At 39.4% G+C, this 26,513-nt stretch overlaps 1 protein-coding gene across 1 annotated transcript in view; it reads right to left on the bottom strand.

The window, feature by feature from the left end:
• Positions 1-26,513, bottom strand: part of UTRN (utrophin) — a 645,934-nt gene that overhangs the window by 308,694 nt on the left and 310,727 nt on the right. Inside the window, exons 47-50 of the mRNA XM_006161924.3 lie at positions 21,535-21,749; positions 19,082-19,199; positions 13,156-13,361; positions 11,564-11,718 (exon numbers count right to left, since the gene is read on the bottom strand). Coding sequence (XP_006161986.1) covers positions 11,564-11,718; positions 13,156-13,361; positions 19,082-19,199; positions 21,535-21,749 — 694 coding nt within the window. The remainder of the gene's footprint in view (positions 1-11,563; positions 11,719-13,155; positions 13,362-19,081; positions 19,200-21,534; positions 21,750-26,513) is intronic.

Raw genomic sequence — 26,513 nt, 5'->3', positions numbered from 1 at the left:
TCAGGACACTTAAATATTCAACCCATGAAACTTGAGCAGACTCTGTCCCAAGCAACTACTGTCATACCTCTTGGAAAGCTCAGGAAAGGAGTCTTCACCACCACCACCCTTACAAGCACCTTATGGTCCTGCCCAGAGCCCTGTAAAACTCAAAGGAGCAGCAGTCCCTGAGGCTGGTATTGCTAGCAAGTAAATATTAAAAATTACAGAGCTATTACTATTTCCACAAGAGGATTTATTTCACCACATTCTATGTCCCTTTTAGCTAAGTAACCACTAGACTTCTTTTGATCTTCATTAGTTAACCAATACTGAGTCATAAATCTAATACCACTCTATACCTACCCCAATTTGCCCCAATACACTCCCCAAAACACTTCTTCCATCATGGCCTAGGCTTCCTGTTCTCTGATCAGCAGACTCCTCAGTACCTCAGCTCTTCTTTTTTTTTTCTTCTTTTTTTTTTTTTTTGGAGAGGTTTTTTTGCTTTCGGGTGCATACGCTCGCCAGACAGACAGAGACAGAAAGACAGAAAGCAAAAAATCACCCCCAAGGAGGGATGGCCACGCCGCAGTCCCTTCTCCTCCATTCTCCTCTTGGGATCTTGGGCACGCACGCACACAAGCCCGGCACTGAGTTTTAAGCCACCGGGTCCGAGACACGAACCGTGGTCGACTACATGGGAGTCCGGCGACATAGCCATTAAGCTAATTGCTGGTCCCAAAGTACCTCAGCTCTTCTGATCAATCTCTTCACCTTGTCTTCACTGAAACTGATTTCCCTAGGTTCATCATTTCTCTTGTAAACTTTTAATGAGCTTTTCTTTTTCTTTTCTTCCTCAAATCCTTTATGCTTCAGTGTGAAGAAAGAGTTTGTAAAACAGAGTTTTCCTCGCTCCCCATGGCTACTTCCAGGTCACAGCTCTCCAATCTTCCACACAAAATTATACTGTTTTAAAGCCTAAGACATTTATCTGTTATGTTTATATGCTGACTATAGGTCCAGGGTCATTTCGTGGTTATGAAGGTTGTCCACTGGCTCAGTGGGTAAGGGGAGTCTGAATTCCAACTCCAGATCTGTTTGGAAAGACATAGCTCCAGTGAGGGATCTGCATCATCCAGAGGAAGGAACGCCTTAGACACCAGTGTGGACTAGAGGCCATCCTGAGCCCCACTCCCTTCCAAGTATCTTCCTCTTCCGGACTCTCCCTCTCTCTCTTTTATCTGTGTTCTTTATATTTGCCTCTGAATAGGAGAACTCTGCTAAAGAACACTTCAACAGTGTACTATTACACACTGCAGATGGGCACCCATTGCCCAACAATACTAAGAAGTTCCCAGAGGAAAAACTGTCCCATTCCACAGGATTCTGATTTTACATCCAATCCTTTCTTTTAAACCCTCTCAGCCCTACCTCCAATCTCACAGATAGCATGCTACCGGGACAAGAAGAAAAGTTCAGTTCGTGCACAGAAAATCTTTCTTCTTTCCATCACTAAGGGTCCAATGCACAAGTTTCTATACTCATCTTCTCATTTTTTCCCCTTTTGTAATAGAAAATGCACACCAGCTCTTACCAAACTCAATTTTCCAGATCGTGTCTTCTCATGTACTTGAAGACTTCTTTTCTGCCTTCTTTTGTCCCCTCTATCTTAAATCATCAGCCTCCTCTCCACTTAATCTTCCCATAAAATCATTAACGTGCTTTCGCACATCCCTTTTTAAAGAAAAACCCATCTCACTCTACTTTCAGCCCTCTCCAAGTACTACCCAATCTCTGTGCCTCTTTACAACTTCTCTAAAGTTATTTCCAAACATTGTCTCTACTTCCTCACCTTCATCTCATCATCTTTTACCTTGATCACTTCCTTTAAACTACTCTTTTCAAAATTTCCAGCAGTCTCTAAACTATGAAATTCTGTGAATGGTAATCTGTCATCTATTCTGATTACTCAGCCTAATTCAACACAGTGGATCAATCTCTTAGAAATATTCTCCTCCTGGAACCAGCAGATGGTGCAATGGTCTACATTGCTGGACTCCCATGCAGTTGACTGTGATTTGAGTCCTGGGACCCGGTGGGTCAAACTCATGTCGGGTGTGTGTGCATGCATGCCCAAGATCCCAAGAAGAGAATGGAGGAAAAGGGACTGCAGCATGGCCATCACCCCTGAGAGGTGATTTCTTGTTTTCTGTCTCTCTGTCTCTCACTGTCTTTCTGGTAAGTGCACATACTCTATAGCAAAAATCTCTCAAAAAGAAAAGAAAAGAAAAATATTCTCCTCTCTCCATTTCCTCTTGGAAATAGTCTCTCCAATTCTAAACATCTCAGACCCTGGATTTTGTTTTTTCTACTTCATTGCAAGTTTTTTTTCCAATCCCTTTTGCTCTCTCCTCTTTTTCTTACTCAATTACCAAACCCTAAACTCATAGCCTCAGGGAAATGCCCACTTCGCTTCCTCATCTTTACCCTTTCCCTGGTGATCTCATCCAGTCTCACAGACCATCTCCATTGTAAATGCCGAGTACTCTCCAGTTCACATCTGAGTCCCAGAATCATATATCCAGCTGTCGACTTGACCTATGCACTTAAATACCTAATAGGCATCTCAAACATGCCAACACCTCATTTTTCATTTTTTTCTTCCAAAACTTCTACAGCCTTTCCCAATTCAGTGAATGATTCCATGATTCATTTAGAATTACAAAATGCTATCTTTGACTGTTCCTGCTTCCTCAAAACACCTATCTAATCCACCAGTACCTTTTCTATTTCCAAAGCATATCAATCATTGCTGACACACATTAGCCAAAGATAGCACCATTTCCCAAACAGACCACAACAATCACTTCCTCTCTGTTCTTCCCTATGTTCTTATACCCCTACAATCTAAGATCTAAGGGACGAAACTTTGATGTTTGTAAATTAGACAGCATCATTGTCTTACTTAATAATTTGATTACCTTTCCACTGTACTCAAAATATCTAAACGTATTCAAATGGTTTACTAAGTTAAGCACAATCTGACCTTTGATTCCTTTTCCTACCCCATTTTAAGTTCATACTCCCTTATTCTTTATTTTCCAACTACATTATATATTCTTTCATCCTCTTAACTTTTATATTTGCTATTCACTCTGGAATTTTCTTCGGATGTTTCTTCTTAGCCTTCGGGATCAGTTCAAATGCTACTCCTGCTTTCTAAATTTACCCAAGCTATTTAAGTCCCTTTCTTACATAGCACCTCTTTAAATTCTTTCAACTCCAAAACAATCTCCTGAAATTAGGTATTGTTTTCTTACTTGCTACATGGCTTCCACTGTAATATGAAAGCTTTCTGGGGGTAGGCAGAGGGTATATTTACGGTTGAATCCTCAGAGCCGATGACAAGAGTTTGGCCAATAGGAAGCTACATAAATACCTGTTTCATTAATCGATTATTTAACTAACAGAAAAAGGACGAATGAAAGCAAAGACCAAGGGCATTGGTCTCTTTGGTTGGTTTTATTGTCGTTGACACTAAATGACCTCAGAAAAGTATCTACATACTTGAGCTTAATGATTACAAAATCAAAACATTAGCATTCCTACCATATACCACAAAGACATTACTGGCAACATTTTCTTTTAACAAAGACAATAAAACGGTACCTGAAATATTATAATATTATAGAAGAGGAAAATACAAAAGAGTGTAATTTTTACACCTTTCTTCTTGGCCATTTTTATTCCCAGCTTGGAAAAGAAAACTAAAAATGAAATGTTTGCAAAGAAAGTAAAAGAAACAATTGAAAAATAAAGGTGACTTTCAGGGAGAGAAGTAAGTTTCAGAGAGGATATATCAAGTTGACTGACCCAAATCTCTGAACCTCATTCTTGTGAACAGGCTAGAAAGATAAGGCTACCTATACTTCTCACGTAAGTCCATTGATTTGGCAATGACAGCTGCTACAGCACTCATTTGAAGAGCTCAAAGGTTGAAGCTGGCTAATGTCAAGCCATAACACACAATCCCAGCATGAGTATCTTCTGCTGATCACCAATAAAAGAAACTGACTGAACGGAACAACAGAGAAATGGTGAAGAACACATCATTTTTATTAATCTGCAGAGAAAATAAATAATCACTGCTAAAAAAGTGGTGAAATAACAAGTTTCAAAAAAGGTAATAAAATTATTTGGAAAAGCAATCAAAAGTACATTCATAATTTTAGCATTTAATCTGTTTTTAAAATAGTCAAGAGCTTCTCAAATTCAGTCTCTAATATACACAATATTTACATAACCCCTTAAAAACTATATCCATTTCATGTGTCCAGCAACCAGTATTATTAAGTAACTTGATGACTATTAGTAAGAAAGACAATATAATTTCAAAATAAGAAAGTAAACTTCCCTCTCTGGGTAAATCTTGATTTGTGGCTCCCAAATGAAATACTGTGTCTTTTTAAATTCTAAGCCCTATTATTCTAGGATGGTTAGATATCTGCTTTGGCAGAAAATAATTAAATGCAACATAAATATATCAACTATGATAACCTAACTAACCAAGAAAATGTATTTTCTAAGTTTTATCTGGTAATAAAAGATTTAGAATCACTACATTGCATCCAGTAAAGCAGATAATCAAGTATCTTATATTAACTTAAGTGGAGACTATTCAAAAGGACCATTAACAAACAACTGATAATGACCCATTAACCACAGAAAAATACTATGGTGCAAGACTAAAGGCAATGGAGTTCTAAGAAGGAGATAATATGACAGAGTGGATGATGACAATTTGAGCAATTTGTGTTAAGTATGTACCATGTACCAAATACCAAGAACTTATTCTCCCCTACCAACCTCTGGAGGGCACAAACACTCACCAGAGAGAGACAGAGAAAGAAAAGGAAAGTGAGAAGAACACTCCATAGAGAATGGTCACACTGCAATCTTTTCTGCATCTCACTCTCCTTTCAGGAATTTGGGCACACGAGCAGATCGGCATGGTTCTCAAGCCACCAGGTCTGGGATTTGAATCATGTAGTCGGACACATGAGATCCAGCCACCTTTACATACCATGCCACAGGCTGGCCTGCACCAAGAACTTTTATGCTTAACTGGTGATCTCACAAAAAGCCTGTGCATTAGGCATGCTCTCCACTTCAGAACCAAGGAAACAGACCCAGTGAGCTAAAATAACTTGCTCAGGGTTCACACAGACGGAAAGCGCCTAGGGTAGGATTTTAACTGAAGATTGTCAGAGATTGTATCAGTATGCCTCCTGTTATGCTTGTACATACCTAGAAACACCTGAAAATAGGCAAGGAAAAAAAATGACTTCATGAGGATGTAGGACCAGGAGAAAAATACATAACTATGTACTGATAAGAAATTCCCCATCACCTACAGTTACATTGCCTCATTCCCTTTACCATACTTCAGCCTGGATAAGTATGTGTGTGTATATTTATACTTGTGTATATGTATGTGTGTGTATATATATATATATATGAATATACACATATACTTTATATACATATATATAGTATGGGTATATGTGTATATAGTATATGCATACATAGTATACACATACACATGTATAATATACACATACATACATATATAGGATTTCAAAAATCTATATATTTTCTTGGGAAAATAAAACTAAGGCATGAATTTATTTGGGCACAACTTTTTTTGATCTACACATAGTTTTTTCATAATGAGCATTTTCCACACACTTTTTGGATACCCCTCACACACAATATATACATCTAAATATGTATGTATAGTATGTTATAAAGCATTTTATATGTTATTTAGCCCTATGTATAATTAACCATCTGTTTTCCAAATAAGACTACAAGCATATTTCAGCTGCCACTATCTTAGAATGCACTAAAAAAAATAATAAAATATATTAATCAATATAAGAAATATAAGGGAGAAAAGTCATAGGTTAAAAAATAAAAGTATAAAATAAGGTCAAAATTTGTAGATACAAACCTGCTACTCCCAGAATCCAAAATAATAGGAGTCCGTGCATGTCAGAATTAAACATTTATTTTTACATTAGAGAATAAATGTTATGAATATATCTATATTACATATTACCCCCACAAAGGATCTGGGGAACAATCCAACACTTAAATGTTTCTGCAGCTAGGAACCAGGCTATTCGCACTAGTCTGGATAAACAAAGACTATAGTAAGTAGGCTCTTGTCAGTACCAAGTGCTCTGTTATCAGAGCTTCTGGGATTTGGGCATTGTAAATAAGGGACAGTGAACCTATAACTGCAAACAGTCAAATTACTTAGGCTGATTGCAATTCATAGAAAACATTTCCTTGGGAAGCTGCTATTACACGCCACTCATTGTGCTGTGCTAACAGTATTCCGTGTGCAAAGATTACAACTCTTCACTTTTACAGACTTTGGCTGACCACGCTGTGTATACAGAAGGCAGCTGGAAGATAAGAGGAAAGCAAGTGACCAGACCTCAAGCAGTCATGAGCGCGGGCACAAGGGCCAACTACTGTGGACCGCCACACGCTGATAGAAGAGACCCCTATCTTTCATCTAACCCAATTTCTAAACTTGATATAGATAAAAACCAGTAGGTAAAGTCACAGACAGACCTGAGAGGTGGGAACACAAAGCAATCACCAGTCATAGCTGACATTCTTTTTTTTTCTTTGGAGAGGTTTTTGCTATATGTGCTCACCAGAAAGACAGAGAGAGACAGAGAGACAGAAAGCGAGAAATCACTCCCCACAAGGGGGATGGCCACGCTGCAATCCTTTCTCTTCCATTCTTCTCTCGGGATCTTGGGCATGCATACACAAGCGCCTGGCATGAGTTGAAGCCCTGGGGACCAGGACTCGAACCACAGTTGGCTACATGGGAGTTCAGTGACATAGCCATTATGCTAACTGCTGGTCCCATAACTGACATTCTGATAACAGAAAAAAATGAAACCATTTTTTTAAGCAGGTAAAAGCCTGACTAGGCAATCAAAAATGTTTGAATTCCGTTTCCAGCTTTGCCAGCATGAGCTGTGTGATCTTAAGTCCTTTCCTAACTTCTCTGTACTTCGTTTTATGCATCAACATAATGTCGATGAAAATGCTGCCTCTTTGCTAGTCACTGTGAGGAGTATATGAAATAATGCATGCAAAGAGCTTAGCACAAGGTCCGATGACAAGAAGATGCTCAGTAAAATTTATACACTAAAAACAAAGCACACATCTCACAAAGCATAGTAGCCTACATAAATTTACCACACTTTTTCAGAACTGAGAGCATAGAGACCATCTGCAGCGGCACAGAGGTAACATAACAGCATGCAATGCTGAAGCCACATATGAAGGTCTCGAGTTTATTTTTATTTTTTAGAGGTTTTTGCCATAGGGCACATGCACTCACAGAAAAGAGAAACACAGAGGCAGTGAGCGGGAAAGTGAGAAATCACCCCACAGTGGAGTTGGCCACACCGCAATCCTTTCTCCTCCATTCTCCTACTAGGTCCTTGGGCGCACATGTACACACACCCATTGTTAGTTTCAGGCCACTGGGTCTGGGACTTGAACCACAGTCGGCCATATGGGAATCCAACAACGTAACTACTATGCCATCTGCTGGCCCTGAAAGATCCCAAGTTTACGTCCTGAGGTCTCCCTGGCTGTCTGGGGCTGGGAGTAAATCATGCCATGAAGACTCTATTGGGGGTGTCTCTCTTTCTCACTCTCTGTCTCTCTCTCTCCTCTCTCATTCACAAAAAAATTAATATGCTAAAAATAGAAATAAAAAGACCCTGAGAGTATGAAGAGCATCCTTATAGTTTAATAGAGAAATATTATCTTGGCTGGAGCCAGCAGGTGGCATGGTGCTTAAGTCGTTGGACATTCCCACATGGCTGACCACAGTTTGAGTCCCTGACCAGGCAGCTTGCTTCTTCACATTCTCTCTCTCACTCACTCTGTGTGTGTGTGTGTGTGTGTGTCTGTTCAAATTAAAAGAAATGAATTAATAAATAAAATTAAATAAATAATTATAAAAAATAAAAGAAATACTATCTTGGCTGTACCATGTGCTTTGCCACGTGTCTTTTTACTTTTCTAAGTCACAGAATTAGATCAGGTCATGTATTCTCAATGGAGATGACATACGGTCCTTTGCCAGTATGTGTTTGCAGGGAGAGTGTTAAACATTTACTGTTTTTATGTCTGAAGAACAATTACACAGTACAAAAACAGAGTATATCATAACATTAAAATTTCATGAGGAGAGGAGCCAGCAGGTGGTGTGGTGGTGGTTAAAGTGCTGGATCCCCACATGGCAGGTATAGTTTAAGCCCAAAACTTCAGCTAGATAATCATATGAGGCAATACCTGCATGTGCTCAAAATCCTCAGAGGAGAATGGAAGAAAGGGACTGTAGTGTGACCATACCCCTTGGGGGTGATTTCGCACTTTCCCTCTCTCCGTCTGTCTCTGGAGAACACATGTGCCCTGTGGCAGAAACCTAAAAGAAAAAAAAAATCCTGAGGAGTCCACAAAGGCTCCTTACGGAAGTAATGATGAGAAAAGGTTGAGAAACACTGAACCGTAAAGGCATTTAACAGTTCTTCAATTTTCTTAATTGTATCTTTGCAATAGTAATGTCAAGATTTTTAAAAATTTAATATATATTCACATATTGTGTTTTAGGAGCTAAGGAAAGCACTCCCTCTCTCTCTTTATGTATTTACACACACACACACACACACACATATATATATACATATACATATATATTCCAGGAAGATGTATATTTAGAACAGTTACAAATTTTAAGTGTCATTGGGTTTAAAGGGAAAAAAAAAAAGAATCACAATACAAGTTGACCCTTAAACAACACAGGTTAGGGATGCCAATCCCCACACAGTGAAAAATCCACATGCAACTTTTCACACCCTAAAAACTTAACTACTAATAGCCTCCTCCTGACCAGAAAAGCTTACTGATAATTCAAATAGCTGGCTGACACATACTTTGTGTGTTATATGTAGTACATACTTTATTCTTACAATAAAATAATTTATTAAGAATATCATGAGAAAATACATCTATAATATTTCTGCAAAAAAATCTGCAAATCAGTAGACCTGTGTAGCTCAAACCCATGATATTTGAGGGTCAACTATATATGGAACTTGCAGCTGTCAGGGCAGCCAGGGAAATGGTGATTAAGGTGGCTGTATCCCACATAGCTGACTGTGCGGTTCGAGTCCTAGAACCCACAGCTTAAAAAGCATGACAGGTGTGTGTGTGTGCATGCCCAAAATCTCAACAGGAGGGAAAAATGAAGAAGGGATTGCAGGGAGCCCATCTTCCATGGGAGTGCTTTCTCACTTTCCTCCTCTCTCTCTCTCTCTGTCTCCTGCAAGCAAACACACCAAGTAGGGGTGGGGGGAAAGAGAGAGAGAGAGAGAAGAAAAACAAAAACCACAAAACCCTAACTGTCATTCATGAACGGATTCTATGAGGCACAGTTTTCTTGTATTTTTCTCCTTGCTTTATAGATCACAATATATCTAAATACTGTTTAATTATTAATGGAATTACTTATTTCTCCCCAAAGTGCAGAAAAGAGAACAAGGACAACTACCTGTAACTACAATAAATTGGGACTCTCTGGTCGTCTTAGCTATGACCAATTAAAGATCAGTACTTGGGACCAGCAGTTAGCGTAATGGCTATGTCGCTGGACTCCCATGAAGTCAACTGCGGTTCACGTCCCGGACCCGGTGGCTTAAAACTCATGCCGGGCGCGTGTGCATGCGTGCCCAGGATCCTGAGAAGAGAACGGAGGAGAAGGGATTGCGGCGTGGCCATCCCCCCTGGGGGGTGATTTCTCGCTTTCTGTCTCTATGTCTCTCTCTGTCTGGCGAGTGCACGTGCCCTACAGTGAATGCCTTTCCAAAAAAAAAAAAAAAAAAGTACTTGGAATATAATTCATTTTAATTGTCTCTTCCATCTAATCTAATTACTGCTGTAGGCTGTCTTAAAATATTTACAAAGTAAAAGCAAAAAAAAAAAAAAGGATTAGAGGTGCTAAATAAAGCAGGTCACTTATTCCAAAGTGATCAATCATTCTGTTATTGTTTACAACATAAACAAAGTCATAACTCTCAACATGGAATTTTTGGAAACACAGATAATGTTTAAGAACCATCTCTCTCAGTGTTAAAGCTGCTTTTAATTCTTCTTTGCTGGTTGAAATCTTTACTACATCCAAATAATCCATTACTGTAAGAGGGAAAAGCTGTACTAAAATGCTGGCTATTCTACTTGCTAACCCAGTCTTATTATCTCCAAGATCCTAGGATATTGAGCAACACAATCAACTTCATATACTGCTTTTATACTGCTCCGAGTTTTCAAAACTGCTTTAGAAATTCTAACTAAATACAGCGTTCTGGAAATGTACACAACTCCCTTTTATCTGTTCTTAAACATTTTCCTGTACTTTACTACCAGAAATACATGTATTATTAAGTGACCTAATATTATCTATTTTATTCAAGTGTGATCTAATATTATCCATTTTATTCACTGCAAAATACTGAATAAATGTATCTTGATACCAAATTAGATTTCAAGCAGTTTATTTGAATAAGGACACATGTGAAACTATCATTTCTCATAGACACAGGCATTCCCAACACGATGCATAAACACTTTTTTTAAAAGAATTATTCATTTATTTTTTTATCTATTCATTCATTTATTTTTGTTTAACCAGAAAGAGACACAGAGAAAGAGAAAGAGAGAGTGGGAAAGTGAGAAAGCAAGCCACCAGGTCCGAGACTCGAACTGTGGTCAGTCATATGGGAGTGTTGAGTGCCCTAACCACCTTGCCACCTGCTGATCCTCAAGTAAATACTTTTTAAACTGATGACTATAAATATACAGTCTTCAAGAGATGCTAACCACTATTTATAGTTCCTCAAACCTTAGGTGTTCAAGTGACAGAAGTCTCTTCTAAACACTTTGTGCTATTTTAGGCTATTCCAAATATATTGACTAGATAGAATAATGGAGAAAAAAATAAGTTAGCTTGAAATTCTAAACACTCATAGACTATGTTCAGGGTCTAATGTTGTCTCCACGTGTGCCTAATCCTCAGCTGCGATTGTCCCCACCAAATGGCACATTATTATAATTATCATTAGGGAAATATTTCCCTGATGCACCTGTAAATACATCTGTTCCACCTCATCAGAATACTACAAAATGTGTTTTAGATAACACCATGAAGCATGAGGACATCAGAACACATAAAATGATCACTGGCCAGGTTTAGACTTATTCAAGGAAAAGCTCCATTGTAAAAATTCAAGTAGACATCATACAAACATGCATTCTGCACTAAGCGGAGTAATACTAACTTGGCACATTACAGTATAAAAACAGGGAAAAATAGAATTCACTTTCGGTAATCATATATTTGGCACGTTTCCATGGGAAAGCCCAAGCAATCAGATTCTCAACCTGACAATACACATTTATCTGTCGGGGCCTTAAGAGTTACCTTTGTTTTAGATTGATCCAGGATGACTTTAAGTACTCAGTGGTCTCCTTGACATTCCTTGTATCATCATTAGCATACTCCTCCAGCAGTTTCTGCAGGACATTATCGAAGGCCATGACGACGCCATCACCAGGACCCAGTTCTTGAAGCAAGATCTACGGTGTAATTTCAGGTATAACTATTAGACTTGACCACTCAGTCACTAGTATTACTAAAAACTACTCCTCTCAGGCTGTTTTTTTTGTTTGTTTGTTTTTTGGGGGGAGAGGTTTTTCTATAGGGTGTGTGCACTCTTCAGAAAGACAGAGAGAGACAGAGAGATAGAAAGCGAGAAATCACCCCCCGGGGGATGGCCACATCACAATCCCTTCTCCTCCATTCTCCTCTCAGGATCTTGGGCACACACGCACACATGCCCGGCGTGAGTTTAAGCCACCAGGTCTGGGATTCAAACTGTGGTTGACTACATGGCAGTCCATTGACTTAGCCATTACACCAACTGCTGATTCCCTCTCAGAGGGTTTTAATGGTTTAGGTACCAGTCTTCCATGGCTGGTATTTCATTCATGGTCAACAGTGTGTTTCTCATTCCCTCTGCAGTCCAATAATCATATGCCTCTCTGTATTCAGGCTGTAACCACCACACCATGAAGTGTGTGCTCCCAGAGTGGAGAACGGGTGTGAGCCAAGTTCCTGGTGACCCAAAAGTCCAGTCTCAACAGCCCTGAAATCACAGCATAACTGATATTGGGCAGGCGCATTGTTTTTCATTGTTTTGTTCAAACTCTGTTAAGGGGTTTAATCCTGTTTGTAACAAATTTCTGATTTGACTGATTTTAAGAAAAAGAATAAAATGTTTCTTCATGTGTTAGATTGTGTCCCACAGAGTTGTTAGTATATTTTTCACAAATGGATGCTTCCACCTTAGGCAAGGTGAAAGGACAAACAAATGTTAAATCAGAATATAACTTCACAACCACAACCTCTCATTCAAGAATATATTTTCTATGATTATATAGAGAAATCAAAATAACATGTTAAAAATATCGTAAGTATTCAATACTATCAACTCTATAATCAAACTGATCACAGAAAAAGGTACTATAATGATAATGACAGGACAGTTTGGTTTTAAAGGTATGAAAAGAAACTAACTTACTTACTACCTGATTTGTTCACTATAGTAGCCCTCGAAAGAAAGTCTTAGGAAGCTTTGTAAATAAATATAATTTTTTTTGGAGAGGTTTTTTGCTATAGGGTGTGTGTGCTCACCAGAAAGACAGAGAGAGACAGACAGAAAGCGAGAAATCACCCCCCAGAAGGGATGACCACGCCACAGAGCTTTCTCCTTCATTCTCCTCTCGGGATCTTAGGCACGTGCACACATGCTCCCGGCGTGAGTTTAAGCCACCGGGTCCGGGACTCGAACCGCAGTCGATTACGTGGAAGTCCAACGTTTCTTCCTATACGTTTCAATATGCTTTCGAAGAACTCATAAAAATATCATGACAAGGCCCTAAAATTACAGCAAATGATAGAAAAGAGTGCACTCAAGAAAATGACACTGCCCAGAATAATCTAATGAGTTTTACCTGATTATCAGAAATCTGTTTGACAAGTGGATCCCGGCGAGCTTGCTGCAGGATGTACAGTCGGGCCTCGTATTTCCTCATCAGCTCCTCCGTCTCTTCCCTGTGGTCGTCCCACTGAAGACTGTCAATAATCATGTCCTCGAGCTGCTGCTGCCGTGACTCCACGCCATGCTGAGTGCTGTCCCACTGGCTCCTCACCTTTTCCACTGGGGGAGGAGTTATTTTGAAAAATCAAAATAGTGACTATCAGGTAATAGAAAAAATACCTAATCCCAAATATATCATACGTATGTATAGAAAAGAGAAAGGAAGCAGGTTGATAAATAGATTTTAGAAGAATTTTCATGTGTGTCTGTCATGCTATATAACTGACATATTTCTGATTCCACTCCTGGGGAATAAAAATCTTGGATCAAATTCTATTTTAAATGCACTAAAACATCTCACAATAAAAAAATCTACTAAAGGGGCCAGCAGGTGGCATAGTGGTTAGACACTGGACTCCTACATGGCCGACCACAGTTCAAATCCCAGACCTGTCAGCTTGAAAATCGTGCCAGGTATGTGTGTGTGCATGCCCAAAATCCTGGCAGGAGAATAGAGTAGAAAGGATTGGAGTGTGGCCATTCCTCTCAGGGGGTGATTTCTCACTTTCCCTATCACTGTCTCTCTCTGTAAGTGCATGCTCCCTATGGCAAAACCTTAAAAAAATCTATTTGGGGCCAGCGGATGGCACAGTAGTTACATCACTGGATTCTCACATGCCCAGTCAGTTTGATTCCCAGGCCTGGTGGCTTGAAAATCATGCCAGGCATGTGTGTGCAATCCCAAAATCCTAACAGGAGAATGGAGGAGAAGGGATGCAGTGTGACCATCCCCCTTGGGGGGGGGGTAATTTCTCACTTTCCTTCTCACTCTCTCTCTCTCTCTCTCTCTTTCTCTCCAGCAATCATACATGCCCTATATCAAAAACATCTTTTAAAAAATTACTATGATAAACAACAAGGAGTTATAAAGTAAATAATTTCCTACTTAGTGTTGTACAAATAGAACCACGTCTGAGGAAGGTAGTGTTTAAGGTGCTTTTTGGCAGATCTTTAAGACAGAAATATAGTCACTTGTTTCCTCACAGAAGATTCTCTAAGGTTGCTTTGATTTGAAAACAAAGCAAATTGTTTAAAAATACTGTCTGCATTGGTTTTATTATAGTATTAAATCTCTCTAAAAAGAAGCATTTTTATGTTCAAGTTCAAGGGAAACACTAAGAGTAAAGCATATTCAAGTTCATACAAATTCCCCATTGGCTCTTTGCCTTCCTCTCTTTTCACTGTTTCCCGCTATTCCTTTGTTCTCAGTCTCACTTTCTGTTTCTTTCTCAGTTGCTATGCTCTTTCATCCCCTTTTCTCCTGTCTTCTTCCTTCCTCTTGTCAGTTTTCTATTTTTTTAAGTTTATTGTACTTCTTTCTTTCATGAGAGAAAGAGAGAGGTAGCCCTCCCCCAAATTTCCCCATCCTATGACCCTCCCTCCAGCCTCCCAGACAGCCAAAATCACAGGTACATGTGTGCATACCTGGTGTGTTCAGGTCAACCCAGGAGCCAAACCCCGGCCTCCCATGTGGCTCCAGAACCGTGCAGTAGCACTCTCTATACTACCTGCACTAGTACAGCTGGGCCTTCCCTACTTTTCACATGAAGAGATCTAAGAAGGGGGCCAGCAGGTGGCATGGTAGTTAAGGTGCTGGATTCCCACACTGCCAACCATGATTCAAGTCCCAAACTTGGCAGCTTGAAAATTACACCAGGCATATGTGCAAACATGCCCAAAATCCCAGGAGGAGAATGGAGGAGAAGGGATTGTAGCGTGACCATCCTTCCTGGGGGTGATTTCTCACTTTCTTTCTCTCTGTCTCTCTCTCTCCATTGAGTCCACATGCTCTACAGCAAAAAGCTAAATAAAAAGAAAGGAAGGAAGAAAGGAAGGAAGGGGACTAAAAGGAACTTTAAAGGAAGGAAGGAGACTTAAGAAAACTTAACTTTTCATTCATTACTTCAGGGGAAATTCATGATCTTGAACTGAAGCACCAGTAAACAATGACTTTGAATAACTGCAATAGCTCACTAGTAATTAGGCAGAAGGCTAAAAACAAACCACTAGAGGGAAAACTGGTGACACAGTGAAAACAAAATATTCTGTGATGCCAAGACCATATGGGAGCGTTCTGGATTGGCATCCCTAGGTCACCCTGGGCACATCAAGCACACTCACACTTGTGACTCTGGCTAGCTGAGGCCGGGGGTGGATTGCAGAGTCCTCTCTCTCAGGAATCCTCTCTTTCTGTGGGTGTGTCTCTCTCATGGAATAAATAAACTTTTTTTTCCAATATTTTTGTTTTGCTTTGTTTTGTTTTGTTTTGTTTTGTTTTTGCCATAGGGCAAGTATGCTCACCAGAGAAAGAGAGTAAGGGACAGTGAGAAATCAGCCCCCAAGGAGGATGGTCCCACAGCAATCCCTTCTCCACTCTCCTCTCAGGATTCTGGGTACACACAAATGCCCAGAGTATTTTTCAAGTCACCAGGTCTGGGACTCAAATAGTGGAATCAGATATGTGGGATTCAATACCTTAACCACCATGCCACCTGCTGGCCCAAATAAACTTTTCATTGAAAAAACCTATAGAAGATGCTTAGGATATCAGATAGACTGAAGGGCTATAGTTAAGTAGCATTCCCCCAAATAACTCAACTTCAAGATACCATTCCAATAAAATTACAATGAAATATTTGGATAAGATTCTTGCAATAATATAATGTTATAGTAAGCTAAGACATTATCAACTTAATATCTTTCAAAAAGCTGTGTTATACTTAAGTGCAAAAATTCCAAAAAAGTAGTTCAATGATATTATCTATTTTATGCTGCCTTGCTTAACCATTTAAATAAATAACTTGTTTTAACTCGAAGATAGAAAGGACAAATCTCTCATGATATTCTCATCGGTTAAAAAGTTACATAAAATATTTATGACCAATTTTATTGCTAATAAGATTCTCCAGTGTTCATCAAATAAAATGAAAGATATTAAACAGCAGTAAATATCACAGGCTTACCATTAAAAATAGACAAATTATCTTGTTCATTGTGAATAAGTGCTAAAAACAGTTTACTATTGGTAGTACACTCCAGCTGAGCTCTTTAAATATATTGAATAATGATGAAGCCTATGCAGCCTACACACACACACACACACACATACACACAATGCAAAGAAAACAGAGACAGCATTGAATGGGAAAAATAAGATAATCAGGAGAAGGAAAGTCTTATTAAAAAAAAAAAAACACTTTTAAAAAGTTTTGGACTGAGAAGTGATGGAAGGAAACATCACATGGGTTAGCCCTGTGGCCTGGTGGATTCCACATAGTTGACTCTGAGGATTGAGATCTGGACCAGTAGCCTGAGAGACATTCCAGGCACATGCACGTGTATGTCCAAAGTCATAGAAGCAGTAAGATGTGGAGGAGAAGGGACTGCAGCATGACCATTCCCCTTGAAGGTGTGCCTTCTCCTTTCCTGCTCTCTTATTCTCTTGTTGTTGAATGTATGTACCCTCTATCAAAAAAGGTGTTAAAAAAAGGAAGCCTCAACTGATGAAAGCAGTAAAGCGAAGATGGCTTTGTAAATAGCTTGGCTTCTTTAAAGCAGACGTGTGCCTGCCAGGTGAGAGGAAAGAGGACCACTTCCAAATTCCGTATTAGGTACAACCAGTTAATGACAAGAAGGAAAATGGCTTTTTAGTAAAAATAAGCCAATAATGTCAGACATAAAGAGATAGGTTCAAACTAGGTTATTAAGATACGTTAAAATGCTTTCTTTTCTGGGGCCAGCAGGTGGCATGGTGGTAAAGACTACTGGATCCCACATGGACAACTCTGCAGTTTGAGTCCTGGACCCAGCAGCCTGGAAAACACAGTAGGCTCATATATGTGCATGTCCAAAATCCTGAAAAGAGAATGGAGGCGAGGTGATTGCAGCGTGGCCATCCTTCTCCCAACACCCAAGGGGAGTCTCACTTTTCCTCTGTCTTTCTATGGCAAGTGCACATGCTCTGTGGCAAAAATTAAAAAAAAAAAGAAAAAATTGCTAACTCATCTCCCATAATACCCTTAATGCTACCACATTTATTTTGAAACCAACACACACTTTTTGCAGGGGGAATAGTCGACATTTTTCCTTAAGAAAAGTCTGACGTTTTCTTCCAGTTTATATTTGGCCTCAAATATTTATTAAGTACCAAATGTGTACTGGGTATTGTGGGAGGCCCAAGGGCCAGAAAGGTGAAGATCCACTACCTGTGGAGGGCAAGAGCATGAAAATATTATGATGTTGACAATGAAGGATGGGAGGGAAGGCCATAGCAAGAGCTAAAGCCAGAAAATGCAGTTCACCAGGGACCAGAAGGGGGGGGAAGACTTCACAAAGCAGGTGACATTTTAGCTGCTGAGTAGAATTTCACCTGGGGAGAAAAGGCTAAGGGGGCGGGGGGAATGCAGTGAATAAGAGTGCGGAGACCAAGAAATGTCAGGACGTTTTAAAGAAGATACACAGTACAGAATCATTACACATGAGGTCGAGGGCTGTAGTGACAGAGGGGACGATAAGAGCAAACTGTGACAGTCACCAGATGTCATCCTTGACAATTTAGACTGTGTTTTGTATGCCATGGAGATTTAACAGAGGCGTCAGAGCTAAACCTCAAACTCCAAAAGCGATCTTTGTTGTTGCTTTCTCTGTTTGTTTTTGGTCTTAATTTGTTTGTTTGTTTGTTTGTTTTTTGTAGAGGTTTTTGCTTTAGGGCACGTGCACCCAGACAGACAGAGACAGACAGAGAGATAAAAAGTGAAAAATCCACCCCCAAGGGGGGATGGTCACACCGCAATCCCTTCTCCTCCACTCTCCTCTCGCGATCTTGGGCACGCATGCACACGTGCCCGGCGTGAGTTTAAGCCACAGGGTCCAGGACGCGAACCACGGTCAACTATGTGGGAGTTCAGCAACATAGCCATTACGCTAACTGCTGGTCCCCCGGTCTTAATTTGTTTTTAACTAAAGTATTCCCAAGTTAGTGCGAGTCACCTAGGCACAGAGTTGCTCATTACATGTTTGTGGATTAAATTTTGGGAAGGTGAGTTAAAATACCTGGTTTTAGTGAATAAAACATAACTGGAGGATTTATTTAATTCCATAAGGGTTCCTTTATTTTTTGTTATTGCTTTTATTTCCTTTAAAATAAATTCTGAGCTAAGAGAAAAAATACTAATGTGTAAGTAATTACTTAAAAATAATTATGTTAATACTTTAAAGAATTCACTGGCAGTTGTAAAAATATCCAAAAAAAGTAATAAAAGCTATTGAGTTTTTGAATAGAAAAATACGTCATGACTTTTCCAAAGATCCTAATATATCTCTTCATCTAAAAAGTGTATCAAACATTAAATACATTATTTTCTAGCTGAATAGTGTTTTTTTTAAGAATTATTTAATTTCATTATTTTTTATTTATTTGCTATCACCAGAGAAGGCGGGGGAGAGCGAGAGAGAGAAAGTAAGGATGCAAGCCTCCAGGTCCAGGACTCAAACTATGATCAGCTATGCGGGAGTCCAGCACCTCAACCACCATGCCATCTGCTGGACCCTGAATAGCATTTTTTCAAGTTTTTATTAATTTATTTCTTCTGAGAGAGACAGAGACAGGTATCTGAACAACCAGTCCAGCATGTACAGGGAAGCCTCAAAACACAAACCCAGGAACTGCCCGTGCGGGTTTAGCACTGAGATCATGTATCTGTATGTGGTATATGTGTGTGTTACCATTTGCTGGGAAAGTGGATGATCGTACATACTTTTTTTGTTCTCACAAAACTTACACTTTTCTGTGATTGCTGTTCTCACATCTGAACTGGAAGCTTTGTTTTTCAAATTCTGTGCCAAAGTGAAAACATAATCAAGCTGGGGATGGCGCTGTTCTAAGTCGGCCTTCGTGATCTGTTAAGAAGTAAGTATTAACAGAGGTGAATCAGCCATACAATAGAAATATTTCACTAACTAAACAAAACAGGTGTGTGAACATCAACGCTGTTTTCCCCCGCTAGGGCATAACAAGGCATCAGTGACGTGGTAGAGAAAGAACCGTGATCAGAGTCAGAGATCTTGGCTCAACTCTTAGCTCTTTCACTTACCTCCTGGGTTACCAGATAAAGCACTAAACTTCTCTGGGTTTTATCAACAGTTTTCACAAAAAGAAATAATAAAGCATTCATGGCTCAGTTATATCAAGCCTTAGTAAGCTAAGAAACTCCTTTTGAAATTAAAAAAAAAAAAAAACCCTGGACACATTAGCAGTTATTGCTACTGCTAATGCCTTGCATATCTGCTCCACAACAGAAATAGACACAAACCGATGTCACCGGTAGGAATGGGAGGGGCATAGTGCGAAGGTTCTAACTGGGTTCACTGAAATTTAGTCCTATTAGATGAAAAAGCTGTTGTTCTACATATAGTATAAAGCTCTTGTTACTCATAAACACAGAAGAAACAGTAGCAATGCCAGGAAATGGGTGTTTTACCTACCGAACTAATACATAGTCATAAAGGCTTCTTGTAGTAATAAAAAATGCAATTATAGTTAAGTGCAAATAGTGGCAAAAGATTCTCCCAACCCTTCCTCTTTATAGCTAATTTTGTCAACTGTAGGTACACCTGTCATATCATAGATCATTTTTAAAGGGGCCACTCACAACTTCTGATTCTGAACCCCAAAGCACATTAAGGTCAATACCAATCACATCCTTCTAAATGGCAGAAGGGCTCCTCAACGCACACAGCATATTCAAAACTGAATCACTCAAACCCTCATTCACACTCCGTTTTTTCTATTCCTTATTTCTGCTAATTGCAATAGCATCATCTTAGCTATTCAGAAAGGGCTCTTTTCATTGATTTAAGCATCTCTTGCCTCCAATCCATCTTCATCTTCTTAAGAAAGCTGAGCACTGATATCAGGTCCCAGCTGCAATTTAACAAAAGAAAGGAACTGGGAAAAAAGATGCTTGCCAATCTCTTACAGACTGAGAGTCCAAGAGGCTTTGTATGACCTGTAGGTTCCTTCACAAAGTGACCTGAAACTGTCTTTCCTATTTGACTTCAAACTATATTTTTTAAAAAAGTTTACTTATTTTTTCATTCATTCATTCAATAAGCAAGAGAAAGATACAGAGGGAGAGACGGTACCCTCAAAAGGCTCTTGAAACTGCAATCTCCCCCAGCCTTTGGCCAGCCCCAAATCATGAGTAAATATGCCCAACATACAGAAGGAAGTCTCTGAACTGGAACGAGAGCACCTTCCCACATGGGATTGCCTCGCAGATGGTCACATTCTACTGCTGCACCACTGGCTATCCCCTCCCACTGTTTTCTCATTGCAAAAATGTTGGCCTCATACTCCTGACTCTGCCTCACCTCTTGTATCTTAATGTCCAGATGCCAAAATCCCACATAGTCTGCTACCTGTTACGGTAGAAGTCATCCCTTCCTTGCCTCAACTCTCCTAACCAGGCTCGTACCTGTCTTGGCCTTTATTAGACTCTGCCTTCCATATATGTCTATTAACATGCACTCAGCACCGCTCCCTCAGTTGGGGTTTATTCATAATGTGAGGATAAAAACAATCCCTACGTCCCAAGATTGATACAGAAGTGAGTGAGATAATAAAATGTAAAATACTTGGGAAAATGCCCAGCACACATTAAACACTATTGAAAGTTAGCAGTAGTTGTTATTATTTTATTGTACTTTCCCAATTTCTATCTGTGAGATTCTTTTCAGCATCTTCAAACAACACATACTTCAGAACCTTGTACATGTTAAGTATAGAAAAAGAACTTTGCAGACTGATATAAAATGGCACATGTATAGTAACAAAATTATACCCAGGAGTCTCTCACTTCTAAAGTGAGAAATTAGACAGGCTCACATGAATTATAAATTGAAAAGAAGCTTTAAGAAAGTATCCTGTATCAAACGAGGCATTCGGTGTAACATCAGTTTACATTTAAATTAACATTCCAAGCCTTATGGTATCATTTTAGATTTTTAAAATGCATTGAGTTTAATTCAGTAAAGCTCTGATCTTATCCTAATGGTACAAATGTCAAATGCAAGCTTTTCTTGTTGGAGTTAGCCCCAGATGAATATTTGACAGTGGGAGAATTTTTAGACCTCATTCTCTCACAGGTTACAATAAACAAAGGAAACGCAAATAGATCCTGTCTGCCTCAGCGTTGTAGTATTTCCAGGACAAGTATTAACACCATGCACCTACTTTCATTCGGGAAACTGTCTTTTTGATCTCTTCTACATCCCCAACAGTGACAATGTTGGACTTCAGCATCTGGTCGATCAATACCAGCCAGTCGGCGAGCTCTGTTATAGTTTTATCCAGATCAGCAGGGACAGCAATTTCTGACGTGCGATGAGACTGAACAGGAATATCTGACATAGATGATACTAGCACCACCTTTTGGACGCCAGGATGAGCTGAAATAAAAAATGTTGCAAAACAGGAAGAAATCAACAGGCTATTTTGATTATGGTGGTGAATGGTGGTATGTATATGTGTATTTTGGGAGAACTTAGTGTAAGTGAAAGAACTCCAATAGGTTTTAATGTTTTCATACTGCAAGAGTATGAAATCTATCATTCCTACAGAGATTTCTATGACTTTGATAGCCATAACATTCTAATCGCACAACATTCTAGAGGACCAATAACTCAGATGTAATCAACAGTGACACTTAAGAGGAAATAAAATAAGAAATATGTCAATTATGAGAAAATCAGAATTGTTTTATTTTGTCAAGGTGTATTTGGCCTTAATTATAAAGCCGACTTATTCATAATGTTCTATTCTTTTTTCATATCCTTATAAAATGAACACATTTCATTCTTTCTCGATATCATTGTAAATTACCTACATAACAGTCTATAAATATATTCGCTAATATATTGGGTTGTCAGGAAAGTCATGCATTTTTGCATAGAAAATTACATCATGACTTTCTTGATGATCTAATATTTATACCATTACCATAAGAAACTATATTTTCTGAAACAAACAATTTAAAAATTAGCACTGCTTTACATGTGAAATCATGACAGATCAAATGCAGAAGCAGATATGAAAATCTAGTAGTCTTCGATTAAGCCAAACTTTAAAAAAAAAAATTTTCCGGTTTTGCTATAGGGTGCATGTGCTCACCAGAGACAGAGAGAAAAAGAGAGCAAAAGTGAGAAATCACCACACACACACACACACACACACACACACACACACACACCTCTGGCAGGGCTGACTACACCGCAATCCCATCTCGACTCTCCTCTCTTGGGATTTTGGACACATACATTCCTATGCCTTGTGTGACTTTCAAGTCACCAAGTCCAGGACTCAAACTACACAGTCGGCCATGTGAGATCTAGCCAGCTTAACCACCACTCCACCTGACTGACCCTAAGCCAGATATTCTTTAAGAAATTTTGAAAAATGCAAAACAATGTCATTTTATTTATTTTTTTTACATTTTTTGATGTAAATGATATACAGCAATGTCACTTTTCTAACATGTTACTTTCGTTAACATTATGAATTTATTATTGTTATTTTAAAATAAATTAATAAATTATTTTGAACTTTTTTCCAATTAGGTAAATATTGATAGATATAATTTACATCAGCAAAAGCTCTTTGGGAAACTTCAGTGATTGTGAAAGGGTCCTGAGAACAAAATGTTGGGGCCACAATAACAATGTAGAACAAGAACACACACAGCCAGCAGGAACACGAACTGGACCAAGCAGGCTAGATAGCACTGAAGCAGTGCTTAGTGAAATAGAAGGCACCTGGGTCCTACACCCCAGAGATCCCACTTCTAGGTATATACCCTGAAGAAATTCACACATCTTTCTGGTCAGTCTAAAATATAGCTTTCTTGGGACCAGTAGATGGCATAATGGTTATGTCACTGGACTCCCATGTAGTCTTCCACAGTTTGAATCTCAGATCTGGAGGCTTAAACTCATGCCAGGCGTGTGTGCATGTGTGCCCAAGATCCTGAGAGAAGAATGGAGGAGAAGAGATTGCGGCGTGGCCATCACCCCTGGAGGGTGATTTCTAGCTTTCTGTCTTTCTATCTCTCTCTTTCTGGTGAGCACATGTGCCCTATAGCAAAAACCTCTCCAAAAAATAAAAAATAAATAAAAAATAAAATAAATAAAATATAGCTTTCTTTGTATTATTTCAAAAATGCATTGTTTCAGGCCAGCCCATGGCATAGTGATTGGATCAGACAGATCCCACAGGGACAGCTGCAAGGTCATGGCTTGACAGACATGCTAGACGTGCATACATGGATGTGTATATGCATGTACCCAGAATTCCTAAAGTAGAACAGTGGAGAGGAGAATGCAGAGTGGCCATCCCTCTGGGGGATGCTTTCTCACTTTCCTTCTCTCTATCTCTCCAGCAAGCATATGCACCTTAAGGCAAATGTTTTAAATTCATTGTTTCAATTCACTAGATACTTATTTTGACCTACTGCGTGCAAGGTACTGTTCTATCAAAGATGCTGTGGGCATGAGAGTGTGCAAGACAAAGCCAGTGCACTTGCATTCCAATGGAGGAGATGGAAATAGATGATGTCTTCAAAAAGTTTATGAAAAATGCCTATTATGAAAAAACTACATGGATTTCAAAAAATGTTTACACGAAAATAAACTCCTACTTCAATTCCTTTTTTCCACAAGCTTTTAGAAGTCTTCTCATATGTCAGGAAGTAAAACCAATGTCAAAAGACAGAGAGAGTCAGCATGCATCTGAGTTACGGTGGGCAGGAAAAGTCCATATGAAAAAGTATGATATTTGAGGGGAGAATTGGAAGGATGTGAGTGTGTGAAACCTGCAAATATCTTAAGGAAAGGCATCTGTGGAAGAAAAAAGAACAGTAAGCTTAAGGACTAGACTGAAAATGCTCTCGGCATGTTTGAAACAGCAAGAAAACCAGAACAAACAAAAAGAAAAGTAGTAAGAAGTAAGATTACAGAGACCGGCAGCAGGCAGACTGCACATGGTCTTCTGGACCATGGGTGACCTTGGAATTCACTTATGTGGATGAGAGTGATTTAAAAATTGTGAGAAAAAGCAACGCAAACAAAATTATGTTATAAAGCATCCCTGTAGCTGGTATCAGAAGAACAGATTATGGAGGGATGATAAGGTAAGAATAGAGTCAGGATGATGAAAAATGCGGATGCTCGAGACCAGAGAAGTGGTTGGGACAGGACACAGAATGACACAACTTGCTGACTCCTGGAAACAATATCCAGAGGAGTTGGGGATGAGTCCACGTTCGTTGGCCTAAAAGCCGGCTGAGTCATGTCAAGGTCAAGTGTCCACAATCATGCTGTTGAGTCTAGACAGAGAAGAGCATTCTGAGGACAGCAGTTTACCCATACAAGGGAATACTGTCCACCAGTATAAATGAATACACTGGAGCTTCATACATCCAAGTAGATGGCCATGGAATAATCCAGAGAAGTCGGAGGAAAAACAGAGAATTAAAAAGCCAAGAAAAGATGTGATTCAAGGCACAAGTGGGGGAGTAGATCTTAGGGAGGAAAGGGAAATATTTCTTCCTCTGTATAGGAGGGAAATACATTTCTTTCTTGTAAAAATGAGATGAGGTCATTACCTGAGAAATTAGTATCAAGAAAGAAGATACAGTACTATTGACTATCAATTCTGAGTACCCATTTGAGATGAACAGTTATGGCTCTGATATGAGTAGAGTCAGCAAGCAGCTTGGAGGGATGAACCTCAAAAACATTCCAAGTGAACTAAAATATACACTAATTCAAATAAAATATCCAGAGTAGATAAATCCATAACCACAGAATGCAGACTGGTGGTTTCCAAAGGCTAGAAGTAGGCGGGAATAGGGAGAAATTGCTTCATGAGTAAGAAGGTTTACATGGTGTGAAGGAAATATTTTAGAACTAGAGAGAGGCAGTGGTTGCCCAACATCGTGAGTATACTCACTGCCACTGACTCATTCTTTTATGTGGCTAGTTTTGTTTATACACACACACACACACACACACACACACACACATACACACACACACACATGGGTCGTGTTGCCGAAGGAACAACTCTTGTACATGGGCCCAGCACGTGGTGTGGTGGTTAAAGTGCTGGACTCCCACACGACCAATTGCAGTTTGAGCCCCAGACCCAGCAGCTTGAAAAATCCAACTGGTCCATGCGCACGCATGCCCAAAATCCCAAAAGGAATATGGAAAAGAAGGGATTGTAGCATAGCCATCCCCTCAGGGGGTGATTTTTTTACTTTCCCTCTCTCTGTCTCTCTCCATGAGCATAAATACCAGATGGCAAAAGCCTACAAAAACAAAAAACAGTGCACAGGATGAGAAGGATTCACTAAGATTAGCTTCGGGTCCCACACCTGTCCCAGGGATGACGACCTTGTTAAGAATGCACTGTCATCCTAACAGAATGGGTGGTTTTGGTGTTGGGTCTTTATACTTCTAAATATGCGTTCAAATACTGCCTGCTCCTTTGCCATCTCATGTTTTACAAGTGAGACAACCCATTACTATTTTATTAAATGCATCAAATATTTTCCCTGTGGTTTTGAAGTTGAGCTTGTATTTGTAAGAATCCAAAGGTCAACTCAGAGAAAACTGATCAGGTTCCAGATATTTCTTGAGCAAGGTACCAGGAAATATAAGTAACACAGAACACAAACTTAGCCCTTAATAAGCTTATAATTCAAAAAAAAAGAAGGAAAAAAATTTCTTCTTCCAACTCCTCAGGAAAGGAGGAAGAAGAGGAGAAGAAAAAGAAAAGAAATAAATAAAAGGACCAAAGAGGAAGAGGTGGAAGATGTAGAGTAAAAGAGGAGGTCAGAAATAGCAGGTAGGTGGTAGGAGGTCAGAGGTATAGGTGGGAGGTAGAGAAGGAGGGAAGGGGAAGGAGGGGATAGGAAGGAAGAAGGAGAGAAAAGGAGGAGGAATCAGTAGCAGTAGAAGTAGCAGCTGGCACAAAACAGGTGGCTTGCAAGGATTTATACCACTGGGGGTTCTACCAGTGACTCAGCAGGGAGAGGGGTCAAGGTGTAGCAGATGGCCTGCAAAGCAGTGTTCACAACAGCCTTACAGCATGCAATCTAATCTGGCCAAAGAGAGAAGGAAAATAAATAGAAAGAAATAGTGAAGAAACACTCT

This window comes from Tupaia chinensis, unplaced genomic scaffold (genome assembly GCF_000334495.1).
Source record: "Tupaia chinensis unplaced genomic scaffold, TupChi_1.0 Scaffold139457_1, whole genome shotgun sequence".
NCBI classification, from domain to species: Eukaryota; Metazoa; Chordata; class Mammalia; order Scandentia; family Tupaiidae; genus Tupaia; species Tupaia belangeri.
The sequence above is the reverse complement of the archived record's forward strand: the minus strand, read 5'-3'. Positions and strand labels throughout refer to the sequence as shown.